This window comes from Coregonus lavaretus (assembly GCF_964263955.1).
Source record: "Coregonus lavaretus genome assembly, chromosome: 1".
NCBI classification, from domain to species: domain Eukaryota; kingdom Metazoa; phylum Chordata; class Actinopteri; order Salmoniformes; family Salmonidae; genus Coregonus; species Coregonus lavaretus.
This window is the reverse complement of record NC_139988.1, coordinates 69,391,826-69,417,227: the sequence shown is the minus strand read 5'-3', so window position 1 is coordinate 69,417,227 and position 25,402 is coordinate 69,391,826. Positions and strand designations below refer to the sequence as shown.

Sequence of the window (25,402 nt, the reverse complement as noted above, 5' to 3'; positions counted from 1 at the left end):
TCAGAGACTTGTCCCGAAGCCACTCCTGCATTGTCTTGGCTGTGTGCTTAGGGTCGTTGTCCTGTTGGAAGGTGAACCTTCGCCCCAGTCTGGAGCAGGTTTTCATCAAGGATCTCTCTGTACTTTGCTCCGTTCATTTTTCCCTCGATCCTGACTAGTCTCCCAGTCCCTGCCGCTGAAAAACATCCCCACAGCATGATGATGCCACCACCATGCTTCACCATAGGGATGGTGCCAGGTTTCCTCCAGATGTGACGCTTGACATTCAGGCCAAAGAGTTCAATCTTGGTTTCAACAGACCAGAGAATCTTGTTTCTTATGGTCTGAGAGTCCTTTAGGTGCCTTTTGGTAAACTCCAAACGGACTGTCATGTGCCTTTTCCTGAGGAGTGGCTTCCGTCTGGCCACTCTACCATAAAGGCCTGATTGGTGCAGTGCTGCAGAGATGGTTGTCGTTCTGGAAGGTTCTCCCATTTCCACAGAGGAATTATCGAGTTCTTGGTCACCTCCCTGACCAAGGCCCTTCTCCCCCGATTGCTCAGTTTGCCGGGCGGCCAGCTCTAGGAAGAGTCTTGGTGGTTACAAACTTCTTCCATTTAAGAATGATGGAGGTCACTGTGTTCTTGTGGACCTTCAATGCTGCAGAAATGTTTTGGTACCCTTCCCCAGATCTGTGCCTTGACACAATCCTGTCTCGGAGCTCTACGGACAATTCCTTCAACCTCATGGCTTGGTTTTTACTCTGACATGCACTGTCAACTGTGGGACCTTCTATAGACAGGTGTGTGCCCTTCCAAATCATGTCCAATCAATTGAATTTACCACAGGTGGAGTCCAATGAAGTTGTAGAAACATCTCAAGGATGATCAATGGAAACAGGATGCACCTGAGCTCAATTTCGAGTCTCATAGCAAAGGGTCTGAACACTTATCTAAATAAGGTATTTCTGTTTTAATTTTATTACATTTGCTAAAATGTCTAAAAACCTGTTTTCACTTTGTCATTATTGGTGTATTGTGTGTAGATTGATGAAGGAAAAAATAAATTTAATCAATTTTAGAATAAGGCTATAATGTAACAAAATATGGAGAAAAAGGGAAGGGGTCTGAATACTTTCTGAATGCACTGTATGTGCTCTCATGGAATGTTTACATAGCTGCTCTGAGAAGAGATGTTAGGCCAGCATTAGCAAGACATGCTATTTTTGTTTTTTGTACTGACGTATGTCTTTGTGTTCTGCATGGTTTGTCATGTCTACTATAAGGTAATCCAGTGCAATACATCTGTCAAGCTTTGTTTAGAAAGCCTGTCAATGTGGCCAGGAGTTGGCTCAACCATTTGTTACCAACTTTCTAGCTAGACAATTAAACTGTACCCTGTTGAGAGACCTACACAAATATTTAGCCTCTTTTTAACATATGGACTTTCTGTCTTTAACTAGTCTTGCGTTGAGGTTCGCCTATAGTTAGACAACTTTGGGTACTGAATTTGATATTTGATTGGGCCCTGTTGTAATGATTCTTCCAATTTATGGAAAAGGCTGTAAACTGTAGTCAACACTGGTTAATGCTGGTCGTCTATGGGGATGGAGAGGGGGTGATTGGATGGATCACTCTTTCATTGCCAACAACATGGATAGTATGGCTTCATTGTCTGCCCCTTTGGACTGTGAGGTGTACCAGTTACATTCCATAGGGTTATGTGGCACTGTTACAGTTAAGAAACACACAGTTCAGCATGTCTGGACATGGAAATTACGGCAAACCAAACGTAATCTAATGTTAATGTGTTTTTAATCCTGGAAATTCTTGAAAAAATGATTAGGTACAATGATTCTGACATGTTTTATCAGCTTTATTGATATTAGATCAAATGATGTTCACGTTTTAGTCCATTTCATAGTATTGTGCATAATTTACAGTATATTACAATGTTGCTCTATTCAGAACATTCATCTTTAATCCCCCTTGCTCGAAATAATTGATGAAGCCTTGATGAGCAGTGTCCTGATTCCCTCATGATGTTGTGACATTCAAAAGTACTTGAGGTTGCACAAGAATGTAATACACCATTCTGGATAGAGTCTTCATCAAGCAGGGCACTTTAAATTGGTATCTACATTAGTAGGTGTCTAAATAGCTTATTTGTATTTGCTGGTTAGATACCAGGCACGAATTCACAAAGCCTCTCAGAGTAGGAGTGCTGATCTAGGATCAGGTCCCCCTGTCCATGCAATCTTATTCATTATGATCTAAAAGGTTAAAACTGATCTTGGATAAGCAATCCTACTCTGAGACTCTGTTTAAGTACAGGCCCAGGCCATTGAGAACTTACCTTCTGGTTTTGACTTGTGCAGCACTTTAATGACCTCTGCATTAGTTTTCTGGCCCAGTGCACAAATTACATCTCCACACTGGGCAGAGGTGATCTTTACATGACTAATGCCATACTCGGCCTACTGCCATAATCAGTTTAATATGAAATTATTAGTGTGCGTGTAAACTTACTCACTGCTAATCATTGTTGTAATACAGTTTTTATGTCCAATCATTTCTTCTCTGACTTTAAACATTTTAGCTCAGATGTTGTTGATGCAGCAGGGATGTAGTGGTAAAAAGGGATGTAGTGGTGGGTTCATTCTGTTAAAGAATTTCATGAAGATACTGTATTTTGTAAAAAATGTGGAAACTTTCCTTCGCTTCTAGTATTCACTTCTGTTTTGGTTCCCATTTCACCATGTAGATATTCCAGTTAAGTTTCCATAGGGCATCTTTCTTTCCCAATGAGACTCCAAATTATTGAATCAAATTTAATTTAGAGATATAGGTACAGTTGGTAATCGCTGCAAAGATCAAAGACCAAACATTGAAAAGAAAGTAAGGTTCCAAGTAAGTGTCCGGTCACTGCTGGCCGATAGAGTAAAAATCTCTTGACAAACAAAAATATGGATGTGCATTTGGATGTGCTTGAAAATAAAAAACCTCTGGGTCTCCCGAGTTGCGCAGCGGTCTAAGGCACTGCATCGCAGTGCTTGAGGCGTCACTACAGATCTGGGTTTGTTCCCAGGCTGTGTCACAACCGGCCGTGACCGGGAGTCCCATAGGGCGGCCCAGCGTCATCCGGATTAGGGGAGGGTTTGGCTCATCGCGCTCTTGTGGCGGGCCGGGTGCCTGCAGGCTGACTTCGGTTGTCAGTTGAACGGTGTTTCCTCCGGCACATTGGTGTGGCTGGCTTCCGGGTTAAGCGGGCGGGTGTTAAGAAGTGCGGTTTGGCAGGTCATGTTTCGGAGGACGCATGACTTGACCTTCGCCTCTCCCGAGCCCGTTGGGAAGTTGCAGCGATGAGACAAGATCGTATTGGATCGCAATTGGATATCACGAAATTGGGGAGAAAAAGGGGGTAACAAAAAAACTCTAAACGTAAATGCATTACAGCACATACCTGTACAATGACACTCTTGGGAACAACTTTAGGCTCTGTTGGTGGCTCGGGCTCTGGGGCAGGGGCTAGGGCTGGATCAGTAGCAGGTGCTGGAGCAGGGGCTGGATCTGTAGCAGGGGCTGGGGCTTTTGCAGGGGGTTTAGTAGGACCTGGGGCTTTAGTAGGGGCTGCTGGACCTTTAGTAGAGGCTGAGACCTTAGTAGGGGCTTTGGCTTTAGTAGGGGCTGGGGCTTTAGGTGGGACAGGGGCTGGAGCGGCAGCACAGGCTGGGGCTGGACCTGGAGCAGGGGTTGGAGCTGGGTCTGCGGCTGGGTCTGCAGCTGGAGCAGAAGTTGAGTCAGGGGCTGTCACAGGACCTGGAGAATCATCCTCTTGTTTGGGGTTTGGCTCATTGGGTGGCGTGACCAAAGAACACAAAATCAAGAATAAAAAATAGAGAGGGCGTGGCAGTGTAGGAGTGAGGTGGTTTCTTTTGATAGATACACATGTTGGGGCTAATGCCCCCCTCTCAATAAGCATACAACCCCCAACACACACACACACACACCCGGGGGATGCCTTTGGAAGAAACCATATACAGTATGAGCCCCTGCATGCCATTGTACCCTGGGGTCAGACAAAGACCTGTGCACATTACTATATGTTCCATCTCTGTTCCATGGACACACATGGCTAATTTTGGGCTGGGCAACCACCTTAGTGGGGGAATTATTTTTTAGAAAGGATTCCCCGTATTGTCTTACTTTCATTCAAATAGAGAGGACAAAAATGCACACCCTAAACCTAAATTGGTGAAGTACAACCTTTTTAGAGGGTTGGATTATTTGAATGGTTAGTCGTGACAAAAAGTCCTATAATTGTTAGAAACAAGAGCAATTGTGAACCTCAGCCGTGATGTCTGTATTTTTCACCCCTTTTCCCCTTCTCTCATTTTCACTTACCATTCTCTTGGTGCTCATTTCTTGAATATTGCATGGTTATTTGTTAGTGAAGGAGGCCGCTAGAATTCTTTACTCACTGTCCTTTGCTTGTCATGGTAGAAGGTCCACTGGGAAAGAGACCTATTTCAATAATGGATGAGCTAAGAACCATGGTCCATCTGTGCTGAAAAATACTTCTAAGTCATTACTGTATACATATGTCATTTACAAAGGTACTTTTGGGTTGTTGTTTTTTTCTTTTCAGCATGCATTATGTTTTTGTATGAAAGACACTTCCTTGCCTTTTTACCTGTGTTCGCCAAAGGTAATCTGCATACCTCCCAGGTGATGTCATCCTCTTATCTCGGAGATGTAAGTTCAGTCATCCCTTAAATCATTTGACATTACTGCTGCAGAAAGCCCCAATCACGCTCACTCGGGTGGGAAAAAAGGGGACAAACAGGTAAACAAGAAAGGTAGCCAGCTCTGCAGGGAAATAAGGAAACAGGACAGAAAGAGACTACATTTGCATACACTCCTTACTTCACCATGACTGTTTAGTGTGTGTTTGGAGATCACCACAGAAATGTCTGGAGCATTTTGAGAACTGTTAAAGCCACTGTGAGGATTTTGATTGGCTTTTAAGTAATAATTTTGCTCAAGGAGGATATGGTTTGACATGGGGGGTTGATGATGGACTAAGTAACCCTGAAAACTAGGCTATACCATTTGGGAGGTGGCCGTGAACTCTTAACCATCTGCCAGATAAGGAGGAAACACTTCTTTGCATGAGAAGCTGAGACACTGCACGAGGGACCATAAAGACCGAATGAAACATTACCTGCTTTGAGTATGTTTACAAGGCATATAAACACAAGGAATATGGACATCAAGTTGGTCGCCATATTTTTTATCCTTATTTGTAGTGTAAGGGTGGTAAGTGTATTTGGGTTCAAAATGTTGGTATTTACAGCACTTGAGCTAATGACTGTAGTATTATATAGTTTGACGGTTATGCTTGCATGTCTTTTATCTAGAGCAGGGTCTCCAGGACAATCATTATGAAAAACCCTGATCTAGACAATACATAAATGATGCTGCATTAACGATTTGAAAGAGTTTAAACTGTTAGCTAAAAGGAGTTTGAATGTCTGTGTTTATTATCCGGTGTACAGTATATTGTGTGGTAAAATGAAAATAGTCATAAATACTGTATACATTAGATGGACGGACAGACACCTGGTGAAATGGATCAATGGTTTAAATAATGAATTTCTGTCTGCCTTCTTGTGTCTGTCCGTCCGGTCTGTACGTCCATCCGTCTTCCTGCCACTCAGATCAGGACCACTCATCCTGAATGCTCCATTGTCCTCCACCTCTTGGAGAAAGAGGGCGAGTGCAAACTCCAGATGAGGAACACCAAGGCACTGTCCTTGTCAACTCCTAACAACACTACAGGTAGCTCTCTCTCCAATGAGAATGTTAGGCATTCATTTGTAGAAAAAAACAAAGGGAGACATCTTTGCATCTTTAACACCCCTTTGCATTATTTTAAAGATACATTCATACAAAATAACATGTAAAACAATAATAATAAAACAATTGTGCATTCTGCCTCAGTCTCAACCTGTTTTTTTTCTTTCCGCCACAGTTTACTGCTTGTTTATAACGTTGTGTGGGAAATGACAGGTTGTCTGGTGGAATGGGATGGTGTGAGCTGCTGGCCCACAGCCCTAAATGGGGAGAGCCTCTCCGTGTCCTGTCCTCTGCTCCTCCTGAAGCCAGACTCTCCCCCAGGTACAATAAATACTTTAGATCAGTGTCTAGGGGCAACTTCACCCAACTCATAATATCATCCACCATCTCATCCAATTAAACAATATATATTTTAAATCGGTGATATTTTCTTTACAGCTCTCATCACACGCAACTGCACCCCCCAAGGATGGAGTAAGCCAAGCTTGCCGTATTACAAAGCATGTTACTTTGAGGACAGCAGTGAAGAAGAGGAGGAGACTGGGAATAAGGTAGAGTAGAGTTGGTAGCATTGTAAGGTAACACTTTAGTAAAAGGATAATTTCACACACAAAATCATTATTTACTATTATGTGAAGTGTACATGTCAGCTGACATATTTTTTGTCAAAGTTTTAATAATAATTATATACAGTTGAAGTTGGAAGTTTACATACACTTAGGTTGGAGTCATTAAAACACATTTCTTGTTAACAAACTATAGTTTTGGCAAGTCGGTTAGGACATCTACTTTGTGCATGACACAAGTAATTTTTCCAACAATGGTTTACAGACAGATTATTTCACTTATAATTCACTGTATCACAATTCCAGTGGGTCAGAAGTTTACATACACTAAGTTGACTGTGCCTTTAAACAGCTTGGAAAATTCCAGAAAATGATGTCATGGCTTTAGAAGCTTCTGATAGGCTAATTTACATCATTTGAGTCAATTGGAGGTGTACCTGTGGATGTATTTCAAGGCCTACCTTCAAACTCAGTGCCTCTTTGCTTGACATCATGGGAAAATCTAAAGAAATCAGCCAAGACCTCAGAAAAAAAATTGTAGACCTCCACATGTCTGGTTCATCCTTGGGAGCAATTTCCAAACGCCTGAAGGTACCATCTGTACAAACAATAGTACGCAAGTATAAACACCATGGGACCACGCAGCCGTCATACCACTCAGGAAGGAGACGCATTCTGTCTCCTAGAGATGAACGTACTTTGGTGCGAAAAGTGCAAATCAATCCCAGAACAACAGCAAAGGACCTTGTGAAGATGCTGGAGGAAACAGGTACAAAAGTATCTATATCCACAGTAAAACGAGTCCTATATCGACATAACCTGAAAGGCCGCTCAGCAAGGAAGAAGCCACTGCTCCAAAACCGCCATAAAAAAGTCAGACTACGGTTTGCAACTGCACATGGGGACAAAGATCGTACTTTTTGAAGAAATGTCCTCTGGTCTGATGAAACAAAAATATAACTGTTTGCCCATAATGACCATCGTCATGTTTGGAGGAAAAAGGGGGTGCTTGCAAGCTGAAGAACACCACCCAACCGTGAAGCACGGGGGTGGCAGCATCATGCTGTGGGGGTGCTTTGCTGTAGGAGGGACTGGTGCACCTCACAAAATAGATGGCATCATGAGGAAGGAAAATTATGTGGATATATTGAAGCAACATCTCAAGACATCAGTCAGGAAGTTAAAGCTTGGTCGCAAATGGGTCTTCCAAATGGACAATGACCTGTCAGGAGGAATGGGCCAAAATTCACCCAATTTATTGTGGGAAGCTTGTGGAAGGCTACCCGAAGTTTGACCCAAGTTAAACAATTTAAAGGCAATGCTACCAAATACTAATTGAGTGTATGTAAACTTCTGACCCACTGGGAATGTGATGAAATAAATAAAAGCTGAAATAAATCATTCCCTCTACTATTATTCTGACATTTCACATTCTTAAAATAAAGTGGTGATCCTAACTCACCTAAAACAGGGAATTTTGACTAGGATTAAATGTCAGGAATTGTGAAAAACTGAGTTTAAATGTATTTGGCTAAGGTGTATGTAAACTTCCGACTTCAACTGTATGATCATCATACTGGGAGCATATTTAGATAAGACACAACAAATTGGATACAGCTACGGTTCAAAATCTGCCGAAGGTTGGTTGCATTTGGATGTAAGACTTTGCTCATGAGTAGTCATTACAGCAAATGAATACAAAAATATGCAGGCATGTTTAATTTACATTTTGTCAACTTGGGACCTTTGACTGTTATTCGTGAGTATGATAATACATGTTTTATTCTTTCTTCAAGCAAAATTACTTTGCTACGGTGAAGATCATCTACACTGTGGGCTATGGGGTGTCGCTGGCATCTCTCTTCATTGCCATTCTGGTCTTCTGCATCTTCAGGTGAACTTTTACATTTCAGGAAATATAAGTCATTCAGAACTAGAACTCAGAATAGCACATTGTGGTAATACTTTAAAAAAAAAAGGTATGTCATAACAGTCCAGTTCAAATAAAGTGATCCCCAAATATTTGTGGTCGGTGACGCTGTATAATTGCTTCTGAATAAGCTTCCTTTCCTCATCTCCTTTCCTGGTAACAATTAATTTGAAGGTCTGCTGACTATAAATATTATGGGCCGGTTTCTTGGACACAAGTTAAGGCTTTGTAGACTACAAAACAGGTTGAATGGAGATTTAGCGTTATAGGTGCCTAAAGGCTATTCACAAATAAAAAGGTGCATGGACTGCGCTTACCCTCCACTATATCACGGGTTGTTACTTTTTATTACTAATTCAATAACTATCTATAAATGAATAATTAACCATCTATAAACTACTTATATACGCTTTATAAAGCCTTCATAAAGATACGTCGTTAACATGTTATTTGAATGGTAGACTTCATGGGTTATAAATGTGTTATGTATATCCTTTTGTACGTACCGTTCAAGTAAAGTGTTACCCAGTTGAGTCTGGTGTCTTCCACAGGAAGTTGCTGTGCATCAGGACCTCCATCCACCTCAACCTGTTTTCCACCTTCATCCTCCGTGGACTGGCCGTGTTTGTGAAGGACGCCGTGCTGTTTGCAGATGAGAGCATGGACCACTGCACTGTCTCAACGGTAGGTACAACCACTGTGGCCACTGTAGATTGTGGAAGAAAGGACATCAGCAACAGAAAGTAGGCTTCACAGTATCATTATTATCACTGTATCATATAGAACCAAGTTCACGTTGGGAATTCTCCTTTATCTAAAAATCCTGCAATGACCAGTGTCATGTCTCAAATTGAGGGGGTACAGTGGGGAGAACAAGTTTTTGATACACTGCCGATTTTGCAGGTTTTCCTACTTACAAAGCATGTAGAGGTCTGTAATTTTTATCATAGGTACACTTCAACTGTGAGAGACGGAATCTAAAACAAAAATCCAGAAAATCACATTGTATGATTTTTAAGTAATTAATTTGCATTTTATTGCATTACATAACTATTTGATCACCTACCAACCAGTAAGAATTCCGGCTCTCACAGACCTGTTAGTTTTTCTTTAAGAATCCCTCCTGTTCTCCACTCATTACCTGTATTAACTGCACCTGTTTGAACTCGTTACCTGTATAAAAGACACCTGTCCACACACTCAATCAAACAGACTCCAACCTCTCCACAATGGCCAAGACCAGAGAGCTGTGTAAGGACATCAGGGATACAATTGTAGACCTGCACAAGGCTGGGATGGGCTACAGGACAATAGGCAAGCAGCTTGGTGAGAAGGCAACAACTGTTGGCGCAATTATTAGAAAATGGAAGAAGTTCAAGATGACGGTCAATCACCCTCGGTCTGGGGCTCCATGCAAGATCTCACCTCGTGGGGCATCAATGATCATGAGGAAGGTAAGGGATCAGCCCAGAACTACACGGCAGGACCTGGTCAATGACCTGAAGAGAGCTGGGACCACAGCCTCAAAGAAAACCATTAGTAACACACTAGGTCCCCCTGCTCAAGCCAGCGCATGTCCAGGCCCGTCTGAAATTTGCCAATGACCATCTGGATGATCCAGAGGAGGGATGGGAGAAGGTCATGTGGTCTGATGAGACAAAAATAGAGCTTTTTGGTCTAAACTCCACTTGCCGTGTTTGGAGGAAGAAGAAGGATGAGTACAACCCCAAGAACACCATCCCAACCGTGAAGCATGGAGGTGGAAACATCATTCTTTGGGGATGCTTTTCTGCAAAGGGGACAGGACGACTGCACCGTATTGAGGGGAGGATGGATGGGGCCATGTATTGCGAGATCTTGGCCAACAACCTCCTTCCCTCAGTAAGAGCATTGAAGATGGGTCGTGGCTGGGTCTTCTATCATGACAACGACACGAAACACACAGCAAGGGCAACTAAGGAGTGGCTCCGTAAGAAGCATCTCAAGGTCCTGGAGTGGCCTAGCCAGTCTCCAGACCTGAACCCAATAGAACATCTTTGGAGGAGCTGAAAGTCCGTATTGCCCAGCGACAGCCCCGAAACCTGAAGGATCTGGAGAAGGTCTGTATGGAGGAGTGGGCCAAAATCCCTGCTGCAGTGTGTGCAAACCTGGTCAAGACCTACAGGAAACGTATGATCTCTGTAATTGCAAACAAAGGTTTCTGTACCAAATACCAAGTTCTGCTTTTCTGATGTATCAAATACTTATGTTATGCAATAAAATGCAAATTAATTACTTAAAAATCATACAATGTGATTTTCTGGATTTTTGTTTTAGATTCCGTCTCTCACAGTTGAAGTGTACCTATGATAGAAATTACAGACCTCTACATGCTTTGTAAGTAGGAAAACCTGCAAAATCGGCAGTGTATCAAATACTTGTTCTCCCCACTGTATGTGAGGGTATGCATTTTAGTCATTTAGCAAATGCTCTTATCCAGAGCGACTTACAGTAGTGAGTGCATTCATTTTTATATTTTTTTATACTGGTCCCCCGTGGGACCCTGGCATTGCAAGCACCATGCTCTACCAACTGAGCCACACGGGACACACAATACCCCTTGTTAGCTTAAGATTTTGAAAATAAATAAAACGGACCCTGATAATATCAAGCGATCTATAACGATGCTTAACTCTGTGATGCTTTAGGCTAGAAACAACATTTAAAATCCATGAGAAAGACGTGACTCTGATCACATACACATATTTAGCAGATGTTATTGCGGGTGTAGCGAAATGCTTGTGTTCCTAGCTCCAACAGTGCAGTAGTATCTAACAATTCACAACAATACACACAAATCTAAAAGTAAAAGAATGGAATTAAGAAATATATAAATATTAGGACGAGCAATGTCGGAGTGGCATTGACTAAAATACAGTAGAATAGAATACAGTATATACATATGAAATGAGTAAAGCAGTATGTAAACATTATTAAAATGACTAGTGTTCCATTATTAAAGTGACCAGTGATTCCATGTCTATGTATATGGGGCAGCAGCCTCTAAAGTGCAGGGTTAAGTAACCGGGTGGAAGCCGGCTAGTGATGGCTATCTAACAGTCTGATGGCCTTGAGATAGAAGCTGTTTTTCAGTCTCTCGGTCCCAGCTTTGATTTACCTGAACTGACATTGCCTTCTGGATGGTAGCGGGGTGAACAGGTCGTGGCTCGGGTGGTTGATGTCCTTGATTATCTTTTTGGCCTTCCTGTGACATCGGGTGCTGTAGGTGTCCTGGAGGGCAGGCAGTGTGCCCCCGGTGATGCGTTGGGCAGACCGCACCACCCTCTGGAGAGCCCTGCAGTTGCGGGCAGTGCAGTTGCCGTACCAGGCGGTGATACAGCCCGACAGGATGCTCTCAATTGTGCATCTGTAAAAGCTTGTCTTAGGGGCCAAGCCAAATTACTAAAGCCTCCTGAGGTTGAAGAGGCGCTGTTGAGCCTTCTTTACCACACTGCCTGTGTGGGTGGATGATTTCAGATTGTCAGTGATGTGTACACCGTGGAACTTGAAGCTTTCGACCTTCTCCACGTCGATGTGGATAGAGGCGTGCTCCCTCTGCTGTTTCCTGAAGTCCATGATCAGCTCCTTTGTTTTGTTGACGTTGAGGGAGAGGTTATTTTCCTGGCACCACTCTGCCAGGGCCCTCACCTCCTCCCTGTAGGCTGACTCGTCATTGTTGGTAATCAGGCCTACTACTGTTGTGTCGTCTGCAAACTTGATGATTGAGTTGGAGGCGTGCTTGGCCACGTAGTCATGGGTGAACAGGGAGTACAGGAGGAGGCTGAGCACACACCCTTGGGGGGCCCTGAGTTCAGGATCAGCGAAGTGGAGGTGTTGTCTCCTACCTTCACCACCTGGGGGCGGCCCGTCAGGAAGTCCAGGACCCAGTTGCACAGGGCGGGGTTCAGACCCAGGGCCCCAAGCTTACTGATGAGCTTGAAGGGTACTATGTTGTTGAAGGCTGAGCTATAGTCAATGAACAGCATTCTTACATAGGTACTCCGCTTGTCCAGATGGGATAGTGCAGTGTGCAGTGCGATAGCGATTGCATCGTCTGTGGATCTATTGGGGTGGTATGCAAATTGAAGTGGGTCTAGGGTGTCAGGTAAGGTAGAGGTGATATGATCCTTAACTCGCCTCTCAAAGCACTTCATGATGACAGAAGTGAGTGCTATGGGGTGATAGTCATTTAGTTCAGTAACCTTTGCTTTCTTTTGGGTTCAGCAGACTGGGATAGGGAGAGATTGAATATGTCCATAAACACTCCAGCCAGCTGGTCTGCGCATGCTCTGAGGCCGCGGCTAGGGATGCCATCTGGGCCGGCAGCCTTGCGAGGGTTAACATGCTTAAATGTCTTACTCACGTCGGCCATGGAGAACAAGAGCCCACAGTCCTTGGGAGCGGGCCGCGTCGGTGGGACTGTGTTATCCTCAAAGCGGGCGAAGAAGGTGTTCAGCTTGTCTGGTATCAAGACGTTGGTGTGGCTGGTTTTCCCTTTGTAATCCGTGACTGTCCCTGCCACATAAGTCTCGTGTCTGAGCCGCTGAATTGCGACTCCACTTTGTCTCTGTACTGACGTTTTGCCTGTTTGACTGCCTTACGGAGAGAATAACTACACTGTTTGTATTCAACCATCTTCCCAGTCACCTTGGCATGGTTAAATGCGGTGGTTCATGCTTTCAGTTTTGCACGAATGCTGCCATCTATCCACGGTTTCTGGTTTAGGTAGGTTTTAATAGTCACAGTGGGAACAACATCCCCTATACACTTCCTGATGAACTCAGTGACCGTGTCCGTGTATACGTCAATGTTATTCTCAGAGGCTACCCGGAACATATCCCAGTCCACATGATCAAAACAATCTTGAAGCATGGATTCCGATTGGTCAGCCCAGCGTTGAATAGACCTTAGCACTGGTACTTCCTGTTTGAGTTTCTGCCTATAGGAAGGGAAGAGCAAAATGGAGTCATGATCTGATTTGCCGAAGGGAGGGCGGGGGAAGGCCTTGTAGGCATCCCGGAAGGGGGAGTAGCAGTGGTCAAGCGTTTTTCCAGCACAAGTACTTTAGTCAATGTGTTTATAGAACTTCGGTAGCGTTTTCCTCATATTTGCTTTGTTAAAATCCCCAGCTACAATAAATGCGGCCTCAGGATATGTGGTTTCCAGTTTGCACAAAGTCCAGTGTAGTTCCTTGAGGGCCGTTGTGGTATCGGCTTGAGGAGGAATATACACACCTGTGACTATAACTGAAGAGAATTCTCTTGGGAGGTAATACGGTCGGCATTTGATTGTGAGGTATTCTAGGTTGGGTGAACAAAAGGACTTGAGTTTCTGTACGTTATCACAATCACACCATGAGTATTTAAACATGAAACATACACCACCGCCTTTCATCTTCCCAGAGAGTTCTTTATTCCTGTCTGCGCAATGTACTGAGAACCCAGCTGGCTGTATGGACGGGGACAGTATATCCGGAGAGAGCCATGATTCCGTGAAACAGAGTATGTTACAGTCCCTGATGTCTCTCTGGAAGGAGATCCTTGCCCTGAGCTCGTCTACTTTATTGTCCAGAGACTGAACATTAGCGAGTAATATACTCGGTAGCGGTGGATGGTGTGCATGCCTCCTGAGTCGGACTAGAAGTCCACTCCGAATACCTCTTCTCCGCCGGCGGCATCTTGGAGCAGCCTCTGGGATAAGTTCAATTGCCCTGGGGGGTACGAACAAAGGATCCAATTCGGGAAAGTCGTATTCCTGGTCATAATGCTGGTGAGTTACCGTTGCTCTGATATCCAAAGTTATTTCTGGCTGTATGTAATAACACAAAAAACGTTCTGGCCTAATAATGTAAGAAATAACACACAAAAAAAACAAAATACTGCAAAGTTGCTTAGGAGCTAGAAGCAGAGCTGCCATGTCTGTCGGCGCCATCTTTATTGTTGCACATAAGGGTATCGTTGGTTCTTCATTATTACATTAACAGATGCAACACAACTTACAGTAAATGGAAAGTACAGTGCTCTTTTGTTGATAAACAGATACAAACACACACACTTAATCACGCATCATCACTGGCCCCTAAATTCAATTATAGCAACCAGACCCTCAACGACAGATAAACAAAAAAGCTATTTGAGGAATATGGTTTATCACTGGAACATTTATTTTAATGATGACATATAGGAAAACAAATATAGCTGGACAGATCGGTGGTGGATGAGGTGAATTCCCCTCATACCAATGTAAAGCAATTTGATCACTTGGAAAATTATTTCCAATAATCCAATCTACTATTATTAGTAGCACTATTCAAGCCAATTGAAACATCATCATCAACAATGCCCATTACACTTTCAGTTACATGTGTTTAATTTTTCGTCTACAACACACCCTGGAGCATAAACACCTGAGAACAGCAACATTAGTCACCAGAATCAGCAGAACAGCAGCTTGAAGGAATGCCATGGCATCCACAGTGGTAGAAGTACCAAGGCAATCTGTAGGACTCATTACCTGATCCCTGTGCAGCTAGGAGAGCCTCTTTATGTTCTCCCTGTAGGATGGCTCATGCAGAACTTTGTGTATTCGGAATGCATGTTAAGGGGCAATAATGCGCTCAGATTTTGAGTAAACGCGCTGATTGGTTATCACACACATTTGTTTTTCCAGTGGGGTTGAGACCACTCTCTGTTTAGATTTGAAGGGTCATTCTCCAAATTCTGTGGCTTTTCAAATAAAATAAAATAAAATAAAATTTTATTTGCCACATGCGCCGAATACAACAGGTGTAGACATTACCGTGAAATGCTTACTTACAGCCCTTAACCAACAATGCATTTATTTTTAAATAAAAAAGTAAATAAAACAACAACAAAAAGTTGTTGAGAAAAAAGAGCAGAAGTAAAATAAAATAACAGTAGGAAGGCTATATACAGGGGGGTACCGGTGCAGAGTCAATGTGCGGGGGCACTGGCTAGTTGAGGTAATATGTACATGTGGGTAGAGTTAAAGTGAGTATGCATAAATAATTAACAGAGTAGCAGCAGCGTAAGAATATGGGGTGGGGGTGGGGGGGCAGTGCAAATAGTCCGGGTAGCCATGACTAGCTGTTCAGGAGTCTTATGGCTTGGGGGTAGAAGCTGTTGAGAAGCCTTTTGGACCTAGACTTGGCACTCCGGTACCGCTTGCCGTGCGGTAGCAGAGAGAACAGTCTATGACTAGGGTGGCTGGAGTCTTTGACAATTTTGAGAGCCTTCCTCTTACACCACCTGGTATAGAGGTCCTGGATGGCAGGAAGCTTGACCCCAGTGATGTACTGGGCCGTACGCACTACCCTCTGTAGAGCCTTGCGGTCAGAGGCCAAGCAGTTGCCATACCAGGCGGTGATGCAACCAGTCAGGATGCTCTCGATGGTGCAGCTGTATAACTTTTTGAGGATCTGAGGACCCATGCCAAATCTTTTCCGTCTCCTGAGGGGGAATAGGCTTTGTCGTGCCCTCTTCATGACTGTCTTGGTGTGTTTGGACCATGATAGTTCGTTGGTGATGTGGACACCAAGGAACTTGAAGCTCTCAACCTGTTCCACTACAGCCCCCTCTTTGAGGGCCATGAAGTAAGGGCTGAGCTCTTTCCTTAACTCAGTTTGAGCATGAATCATTGAGCAACAGGACCAGTAGATGTCCAGATTAGAGTGGGTTGGCAACATCAGTTATTGAGGTATTTCCCATGGAATGTTTGAACAGGCTGCACAATTTGTATCAATAGATAGGTCAACCTAGTAGGAAATAAGGTTCTAGGGAACATAAATTCCTATGGAAATGTTGTAACATCTTCTGCATTAATGAAGCTCTCAACCTGTTCCACTACAGCCCCGTCGATGAGAATGGGGGCGTGCTCAGTCCTCTTTTTTTCCCTGTAGTCCACAATCATCTCCTTTGTCTTGGTCACGTTGAGGTAGAGGTTGTTATCCTGGCACCACACAGCCAGGTCTCTGACCTCCTCCCTATAGGCTGTCTCATCGTTGTCGGTGATCAGGCCTACCACTGTTGTGTCGTCGGCAAACTTAATGATGGTGTTGGAGTCGTGCCTGGCCATGCAGTCATGGGTGAACAGGGAGTACTACTACATGTTTTCAACAATGCATACAGTGGGGAAAAAAAGTATTTAGTCAGCCACCAATTGTGCAAGTTCTCCCACTTAAAAAGATGAGAGAGGCCTGTAATTTTCATCATAGGTACACATCAACTATGACAGACAAAATGAGAAAAAAAAATCTAGAAAATCACATTGTAGGATTTTTTATGAATTTATTTGCAGATTATGGTGGAAAATAAGTATTTGGTCAATAACAAAAGTTTCTCAATACTTTGTTATATACCCTTTGTTGGCAATGACACAGGTCAAACGTTTTCTGTAAGTCTTCACAAGGTTTTCACACACTGTTGCTGGTATTTTGGCCCATTCCTCCATGCAGATCTCCTCTAGAGCAGTGATGTTTTGGGGCTGTCGCTGGGCAACACAGACTTTCAATTCCCTCCAAAGATTTTCTATGGGGTTGAGATCTGGAGACTGGCTAGGCCACTCCAGGACCTTGAAATGCTTCTTACGAAGCCACTCCTTCGTTACCGGGCGGTGTGTTTGGGATCATTGTCATGCTGAAAGACCCAGACACGTTTCATCTTCAATGCCCTTGCTGATGGAAGGAGGTTTTCACTCAAAATCTCACGATACATGGCCCCATTCATTCTTTCCTTTACACGGATCTGTCGTCCTGGTCCCTTTGCAGAAAAACAGCCCCAAAGCATGATGTTTCCACCCCCATGCTTCACAGTAGGTATGGTGTTCTTTGGATGCAACTCAGCATTCTTTGTCCTCCAAACACGACGAGTTGAGTTTTTACCAAAAAGTTATATTTTGGTTTCATCTGACCATATGACATTCTCCCAATCCTCTTCTGGATCATCCAAATGCACTCTAGCAAACTTCAGACGGGCCTGGACATGTACTGGCTTAAGCAGGGGGACACGTCTGGCACTGCAGGATTTGAGTCCCTGGCGGCGTAGTGTGTTACTGATGGTAGGCTTTGTTACTTTGGTCCCAGCTCTCTGCAGGTCATTCACTAGGTCCCCCCGTGTGGTTCTGGGATTTTTGCTCACCGTTCTTGTGATCATTTTGACCCCACGGGGTGAGATCTTGTGTGGAGCCCCAGATCGAGGGAGATTATCAGTGGTCTTGTATGTCTTCCATTTCCTAATAATTGCTCACACAGTTGATTTCTTCAAACCAAGCTACTTACCTATTGCAGATTCAGTCTTCCCAGCCTGGTGCAGGTCTACAATTGTGTTTCTGGTTTCCTTTGACAGCTCTTTGGTCTTGGCCATAGTGGAGTTTGGAGTGTGACTGTTTGAGGTTGTGGACAGGTGTCTTTTATACTGATAACAAGTTCAAACAGGTGCCATTAATACAGGTAACGAGTGGAGGACAGAGGAGCCTCTTATAGAAGAAGTTACAGGTCTGTGAGAGCCAGAAATCTTGCTTGTTTGTAGGTGACCAAATACTTATTATCCTACAATGTGATTTTCTGGAATTTTTTTTCTCATTTTGTCTGTCAGTTGACGTGTACCTATGATGAAGATTACAGGCCTCTCTCATCTTTTGAAGTGGGAGAACTTGCACAATTGGTGGCTGACTAAATACTTTTTCCCCCCACTGTAACAAATAACTAGATGCAGTATAAAGACAAAAAGTATAAAGAACTTGTGTTATTGACTTGTTGAACTTGTTGAGGGGGGACCGGTAACCACAGACTGTCAAAATTATCTAAATGTCTATGTACTGTATATGTGAGAAAAGTAGTTGTTATTGACATTTGTTTCCCATCCATTAGGTAAAGTGTAAAGCAGCGGTGACTTTCTTCCAGTACTGTGTCTTGGCCAACTTCTTCTGGCTTCTCGTAGAGGGCTTGTACCTGCAAACTCTGCTGGTTTTCACCTTTGCTCAGAAGAGAAAGCTCTTCTGGTTGTACACTGGCATAGGCTGGGGTAAGGTGTGTGTGTGTGTATTTGTGTTTGTGAGCGTCTGTGCATGTGTGTGTGTTTATATGACTGTACATTCCATTTCTTCCAGGCACTCCCTCAGTGATCATCATAAGTTGGACCCTGCTGAAGATTCAGTTTGACAATGAAGGGTGAGGCTTGTGAATAACTAGAATAGTTATTTGGTTGTCTACATTAGACATAATTACATGTACTACTTGTGAAAGTATCAATATTCCTTTATGGAAGTAAGTGAAAAGGGCAAATAAAGGGGCCCAAACAAGGGTGAGAAAAGAGAAAAGACTGACATATTGAATGTGATCGTGTAGTACTGTAAGTCATCAACAGTATTCCAGCATTATAACATCTCTGCCCAACAGGTGCTGGGACAACCTTGACAGTGCCTTGTGGTGGATCATCAAAACTCCCATCCTCTTATCTGTCTTTGTAAGACCAAAAAAACACTTATCTGAAAAGTCAATAAGAGGGTTGAGACTTGGTATCAAACCACTGTTTTTCTCAACCACAGATCAACTTCGTGGTGTTTGTGAACATCAGTAGGATCATCATTCAGAAGACCAAGGCCACTGACCTGAATGGAAGTGAGGGACTTCAGGTCTACAGGTAAGACTGACTGACCGTTCATGAGCGCTGAACTGGTAGCATGCACAAAATAAAAGGGCTTGCTCATCTTACCCACTGGCTTGACTTACCATGTTCCTCCCATATGTGGATAGAGTGACTCTGAATTGGGTAGGATTTCAAACGGGTCAAACTTCCCCAGTGTATTGTATCGTAATTAACATAATCTGGATCCAGGAAGTTCCTCTTTATCTCTCCCTCCTTACTTTCTTCTCCCCCCTACCCCTCCACACCACACTTCCTGTCTCGCTTCTCATGTTTATCTCCTCTCTATTTTCCAACCTTGCTTGTCTCTCTCTCCTGTCTCGCTCTCACTTCTCATATGTTTATCTCTCTATTTCCCATCCCTCCCTCTCTCTTTCTCTCCTCTGGTGCCCCCTGCAGGAGGCTGGCGAGGTCCACCCTGCTTCTCATCCCTCTGTTTGGCGTGCACTATGTGGTCTTCGCCCTCTTACCTGAGCATGTGGGTGTAGGGGCCCGACTCTCCCTGGAACTGGTCCTGGGCTCCTTCCAGGTACGAGAGCCTTTTAGACAGAGTGGTTCTCCAACCCAGCACTGGGACCCCTATATATGCAGGTTTTCAATATTAAATTGATCTGATATCCATATTATTAATAATTTAACAGATTCATACCTCATAATTACCTCAAAAGGAAAGGTTTGAATGAAAACTGGCACAAAATGTCATAGGTCACCTCTGCTACTTATTGCCTTCTGAAAATACGTGTTTTTCCCTCATAAAGGGATGAAAATATAAAAATAGTGAACGACTATTCATTCGGCTTCATTTCATTACAGGGGTTTATAGTTGCATTGTTGTACTGCTTCTTGAATGGGGAGGTAAGATATGCCATTCTGTTAACCCTGTGAAGTATTTAATTAATCATAATTACATTTACAACAAATAATAGGCTACAAATTGAAAAACTTTATTGTTTTGTTTTTTCAGGTACAAAATGAAATTCGAAAGGCAATGAAGGGGTGTCGTTCTCAGACAGAAAACAATGCCTTCAATCTGGCAACCCAGGACTATGTAGCCTAGACTCAGGGTGGTGATGACTATCTCAGATGGTTTATTATCATTGAATAACCTAAGTCTAAGGACAAATACAGTGCATTCAGAAAGTATTCAGACCCCTTGACTTTTTCCACATTATGCTACGTTACAGCCTTATTCTAAAATTGATTAAATTAATTTTTCCCTCATCAATCTACACACAATACCCCATAATGACAAAGCAAAAACAGAAATACCTTATTTACATAAGTATTCAGACCCTTTGCTATGAGACTCGAAATTGAGCTCAGGTGCATCCTGTTTCCATTGATCATCCTTGAGATGTTTCTATAACTTGATTGGACCACACCTTTGGTAAATTCAATTGATTGGACAGGAATTGGAAAGGCACACACCTGTCTATATAAGGTTCCACAGTTGACAGTGCATGTCAGAGCAAAAACCAAGCTATGAGGTCGAAGGAATTGTCCGTAGCGGTCCGAGACAGGATTGTGTCAAGACACAGATCTGGGGAAGGGTACCAACATTTTTTTTGCAGCATTGAAGATCCCCAAGAACACAGTGGCCTCCATAATTCTTAAATGGAAGAAGATTGGAACCACCAATACTCTTCCTAGAGCTGGCTGCCCAGCCAAACTGAGCAATTGGGGGAGAAGGGCATTGGTCAGGGAGGAGACCAAGAACCCAATGGTCACTCTGACAGAGCTCCAGAGTTCCTCTGTGGAGATGGGAGAACCTTCCAGAAGGACAACCATCTCTGCAGCACTCCACCAATCAGGCCTTTATGGTAGAGTGGCCAGATGGAAGCCACTCTTCAGTAAAAGGCACATGACAGCCACTTGGAGTTTGCCAAAAGGCAGCTAAAGACTCTCAGATCTTGAGAAACAAGATTCTCTGCTCTGAAGAAACCAAGATTGAACTCAATGGCCTGAATACCAAGCGTCATGTCTGGAGGAAACCTGGCACCATCCCTACGGTGAAGCATGGTAGTGGCAGCATCATGCTGTGGGGATGTTTTTAAGCGGCAGGGACTGGGAGACTAGTCAGGATCAAGGGAAAGATGAACGGCACAAAGTACAGAGAGATCCTTGATGAAAATCTGCTCCAGAGCACTCAGGACCTAAGACTGTGCCAAAGGTTCACCTTCCAACAGGACAACCACCCTAAGAACACAGCCAAGACAACGCAGGAGTGGCTTCGGGACAAGTCTCTGAATGTCCTTGAGTGGCCCAGCCAGAGCCCAGCTTGAACCCGATCGAACATCTCTGGAGAGAACTGAAAATAGCTGTGCAGCGATGCTCCCCATCCAACCTGACAGAGCTTCAGAGGATCTGCAGAGAAGAATGGGAGAAACTCCCTAAATCAAATCAAATCAAACTTTTTGTTACATGCGCCGTGAAATGATTACTTACAAGCAGTTGAAGAAAGAGTTAAGAAAATATTTACCAAATCAACTAAAGTAACACAATAAAATAACAATAACGAGGCTATATACAGGAGGTACCGGAACCGAGTCAATGTGCGGGGGTACAGGTTAGTCGAGGTAATTTGTACATGTAGGTAGGGATAAAGTGACTATGCATAGATAATAGACAGCGGGTAGCAGCAGTGTAAAAACAAATGGAGGGGTGCCAAGCTTGTAGTGTCATACCCAAGAAGACTCGAGGCTGTAATCACTGCCAAAGGTGCCAAAGGTGCTTCAACAAAGTACGTATACATTTGCTAACATTTCTAAAAACCTGTTTTTGCTTTGTCATGATGGGGAATTGTGTCTAGATTGATGAGGGAAAAAAAACAATTTAATCAATTTTAGAATAAGGCTGTAACGTAACAAAATGTGGAAAAAGTCAAGGGGTCTGAATACTTTCCGAATGCACTGTACCTCTCTGTCTTGGTGATTATTGTATAGGCCTACACACATGGTAAAACAAGTAAAACTTTAAAAATGTTCACCCACATTTGTGTTGATGACTGATAATTGTGGTGATGACATTTTAGCTAGCTTATCACTTTTGATTGTTATATCCTACACTTGTCTGTCAGATCATTGAGCCATGAAGTAAACAACAGGAGTTTTGCAGTTATAGGGTACCTTTCCCGTTTTTAAATGTTTAATACATTGACAAATATATTTTCTGTAACTCTATACCAAGGGGATTTCACATATTTATGACAATTTATATAATACTGTGGTGTAACCATAGACTGTATATTGTGTAGTGCTTGAAGTAGTCGACAAGTGGATAGTTTTACCATAACTTGTGATTTTCTGTCTTTATCAGAGAATGTGAGGATGGCACTATCTACAGTATATACAGTAATCCATCGGATGAGAGATGCATTACTGCAAGATGCTGTGAATTTGGAGGTCACCTGTTTTTTAAATCTCAAGTCTTCCTTTCCTAATTATACGATTGTATCGTTTTAGCCTAAATTCTGACTTGAGTGACATAGTGGTGTAGCGCAGTTTCGCGGGGCCCCCGTAAGGTCCAAGCAAGGGCCCCCCATGGGGCAGACAGAACCATTTGCAGTTATATTGCTAATCTCGTGCTATTTTACACATTTTGCCATGAGGCTGAGAGAACATTTTGCTGTTTTAGAGCTCAGGGATTCTTGAAAGACGGGACAACCTCAAATATATATTTTGATAGACCAAAGTATCAGCTATCACACCATGTAAAGCAGGGGTGTCAAACTCATTCCATGGAGGGCCTAATGTCTGCTGGTTTTTGGTTTCTCCTTTCAATTAAGACCTAGACAACCAGGTGAGGGGAGTTCCTTACTAATCAGTGACATTAATTCCTCAATCAAGTACAAGGAAAGAGCAAAAACCTGCAGACAATCGGCCCTCCGTGGAATGAGTGACGTGATGTAAATGAGCAACCTCCAAATGTATTTGTATATTTTTTTCATAAAATGCAACTAACTGGATTTATGTCAGCTCCGTCAGACACTATAAAAGCCATTTCCGTTTTTACAATTATTGTCCAACTAGTGTTTAAAGGCATTGATTGTTTAATTATAACATTAGATTATTCAAATATGTAATACAAATCTCTAAACTTATTTTTGTTTTGTTTTATAGCACTATTAAATGCTTCAGGGCTAATTTCTTTAGCATTTTGGCATGTTTTATAAAGAAAACATTATCCCTTAGGTCTAGCACAGCAAATACTTCAATTGTTTAAGCATACGTTGCAGAACAGTGATTAAAATCTATTTTTCAGAATATTGACCTAAAAAGAAATCGATCTTAAGGGGGTTAGCATTAGTTGACAACAGATACTTAACCAGACATATTTTTGCCTCTAAAAATAAAAGTAAAATACAAACATTTGAAAAATATGAAAATGATTAATTTGAAAATTCCCAATAAAAACATAACAATTCTATCAGATCTTTCAGCACCCTGACAGAGTTTATTTTTATTTAACCTTTATTTTAACAGGGAAGACATATATCAGACCTAGGTCTCTTTTACAAATGCGCCCTGTATATACAACATAAATATACACATTACACCCAAACTAATATATATACAGTGGCTTGCAAATGTATTCACCCCCCTTGGCATTTTTCCTATTTTGTTGCCTTACAACCTGCAATAAAAATTGATTTTTTTGGGGGTTTGTATCATTTGATTTACACAACATGCCTACCACTTTGAAGATGCAAAATATTTTTTCTTGTGAAACAAACAGAAAACTTGAGCATCCATAACTATTCACCCCCCAAAGTCAATACTTAGTGGAGCCAACTTTTGCAGCAATTACAGCTGCAAGTCTCTTGGGGTGTCTCTATAAGCTTGGCACATCTAGCCATTCTTCAAGGCAAAACTGCTCCAGCTCCTTCAAGTTGGATGGGTTCCGCTGGTGTACAGCAATTTTTAAGTCATACCACAGATTCTCAATTGGATTGAGGTCTGGGCTGACTAGGCCATTCCAAGACATTTAAATGTTTCCCCTTAAACCACTTAAGTGTTGCTTTAGCAGTATGCTTAGGGTCATTGTCCTGCTGGAAGGTGAACCTCCGTCACAGTCTCAAATCTCTGGAAGACTGAAACAGGTTTCCCTCAAGAATTTCCCTGTATTTAGCGCCATCCATCATTCCTTCAATTCTGACCAGTTTCCCAGTCCCTGCCGATGATAAACATCCCCACAGCATGATGCTGCCACCACCATGCTTCACTGTGTGGATGGTGTTCTTGGGGTGATGAATGGTGTTGGGTTTACGCCAGACATAGCGTTTTCCTTGATGGCCAAAAAGCTAAATTTTAGTCTAATCTGACCAGAGTACCTTCTTCCATATGTTTGGGGAGTCTCCCACATGCCTTTTGGCGAACACCAAACGTGTTTGCTTATTTTTTTCTTTAAGAAATTGCCTTTTTCTGGCCACTCTTCCGTAAAGCCCAGCTCTGTGGAGTGTACGGCTTAAAGTGGTCCTATGGACAGATACTCCAATCTCCGCTGTGGAGCTTTGCAGCTCCTTCAGGGTTATCTTTGGTCTCTTTGTTGCCTCTCTGATTAATGCCCTCCTTGCCTGGTCCGTGAGTTTTGGTGGGCGGCCCTCTCTTGGCAGGTCTGTTGTGGTGCCATATTCTTTCCATGTTTTAAATAATGGATTTAATGGTGCTCCCTGGGATGTTCAAAGTTTCTGATATTTTTTTATAACCCAACCCTGATCTGTACTTCTCCACAGCTCCGTGGTCTTCATGGTGCCGCTTGCTTGGTGGTGCCCCTTGCTTAGTGGTGTTGCAGACTCTGGGGCCTTTCAGAACAGGTGTGTATATACTGAGATCATGTGACACTTAGATTGCACACAGGTGGACTTTATTTAACTAATTATGTGACTTCTGAAGGTAATTGGTTGCACCAGATCTTATTTAGGGGCTTCATAGCAAAGGGGGTGAATACATATGCACGCACCACAATATTTAGTTATTTCTTTCATTTCACTTCACCAATTTGGACTATTTTGTGTATGTCCATTACATGAAATCCAAATAAAAATCCTTTAAATTACAGGTTGTTATGCAACAAAATAGGAAAAACGCCAATGGGGATGAATACTTTTGCAAGGCACTGTACAGTACCAGTCAAAAGTTTGGACACACATACTCATTCAAGGGTTTTTCTTTATTTTTACTATTTTCTACATTGTAGAATAATAGTGAAGACATCAAAACTATGAAATAACACATATGGAATCATGTAGTAACCAAAAAAGTGTTAAACAAATCAAAACATTTTATATTTGAGATTCTTCAAATAGCCACCCTTTGCCTTGATGACAGCTTTGCACACTCTTGTCATTCTCTCAACCAGCTTCACCTGAAAT

At 42.8% G+C, this 25,402-nt stretch overlaps 1 protein-coding gene across 1 annotated transcript; it reads left to right on the top strand.

Annotated features, from left to right (window-relative positions):
• Positions 1-6,042: 6,042 nt before the first annotated feature.
• ghrhr2 (growth hormone releasing hormone receptor 2) lies at positions 6,043-20,089 on the top strand (the record flags this gene model as incomplete). The annotated part of the gene is made up of 11 exons (XM_084167452.1): positions 6,043-6,157; positions 6,275-6,387; positions 8,199-8,296; positions 8,884-9,016; positions 18,258-18,411; positions 18,497-18,557; positions 18,786-18,852; positions 18,935-19,029; positions 19,432-19,561; positions 19,846-19,887; positions 19,997-20,089. The coding sequence occupies 11 exons, from the start codon at positions 6,043-6,045 to the stop codon at positions 20,087-20,089; spliced, it is 1,101 nt and encodes a 366-aa protein (XP_084023578.1).
• Between the last annotated feature and the right edge of the window lie 5,313 nt (positions 20,090-25,402).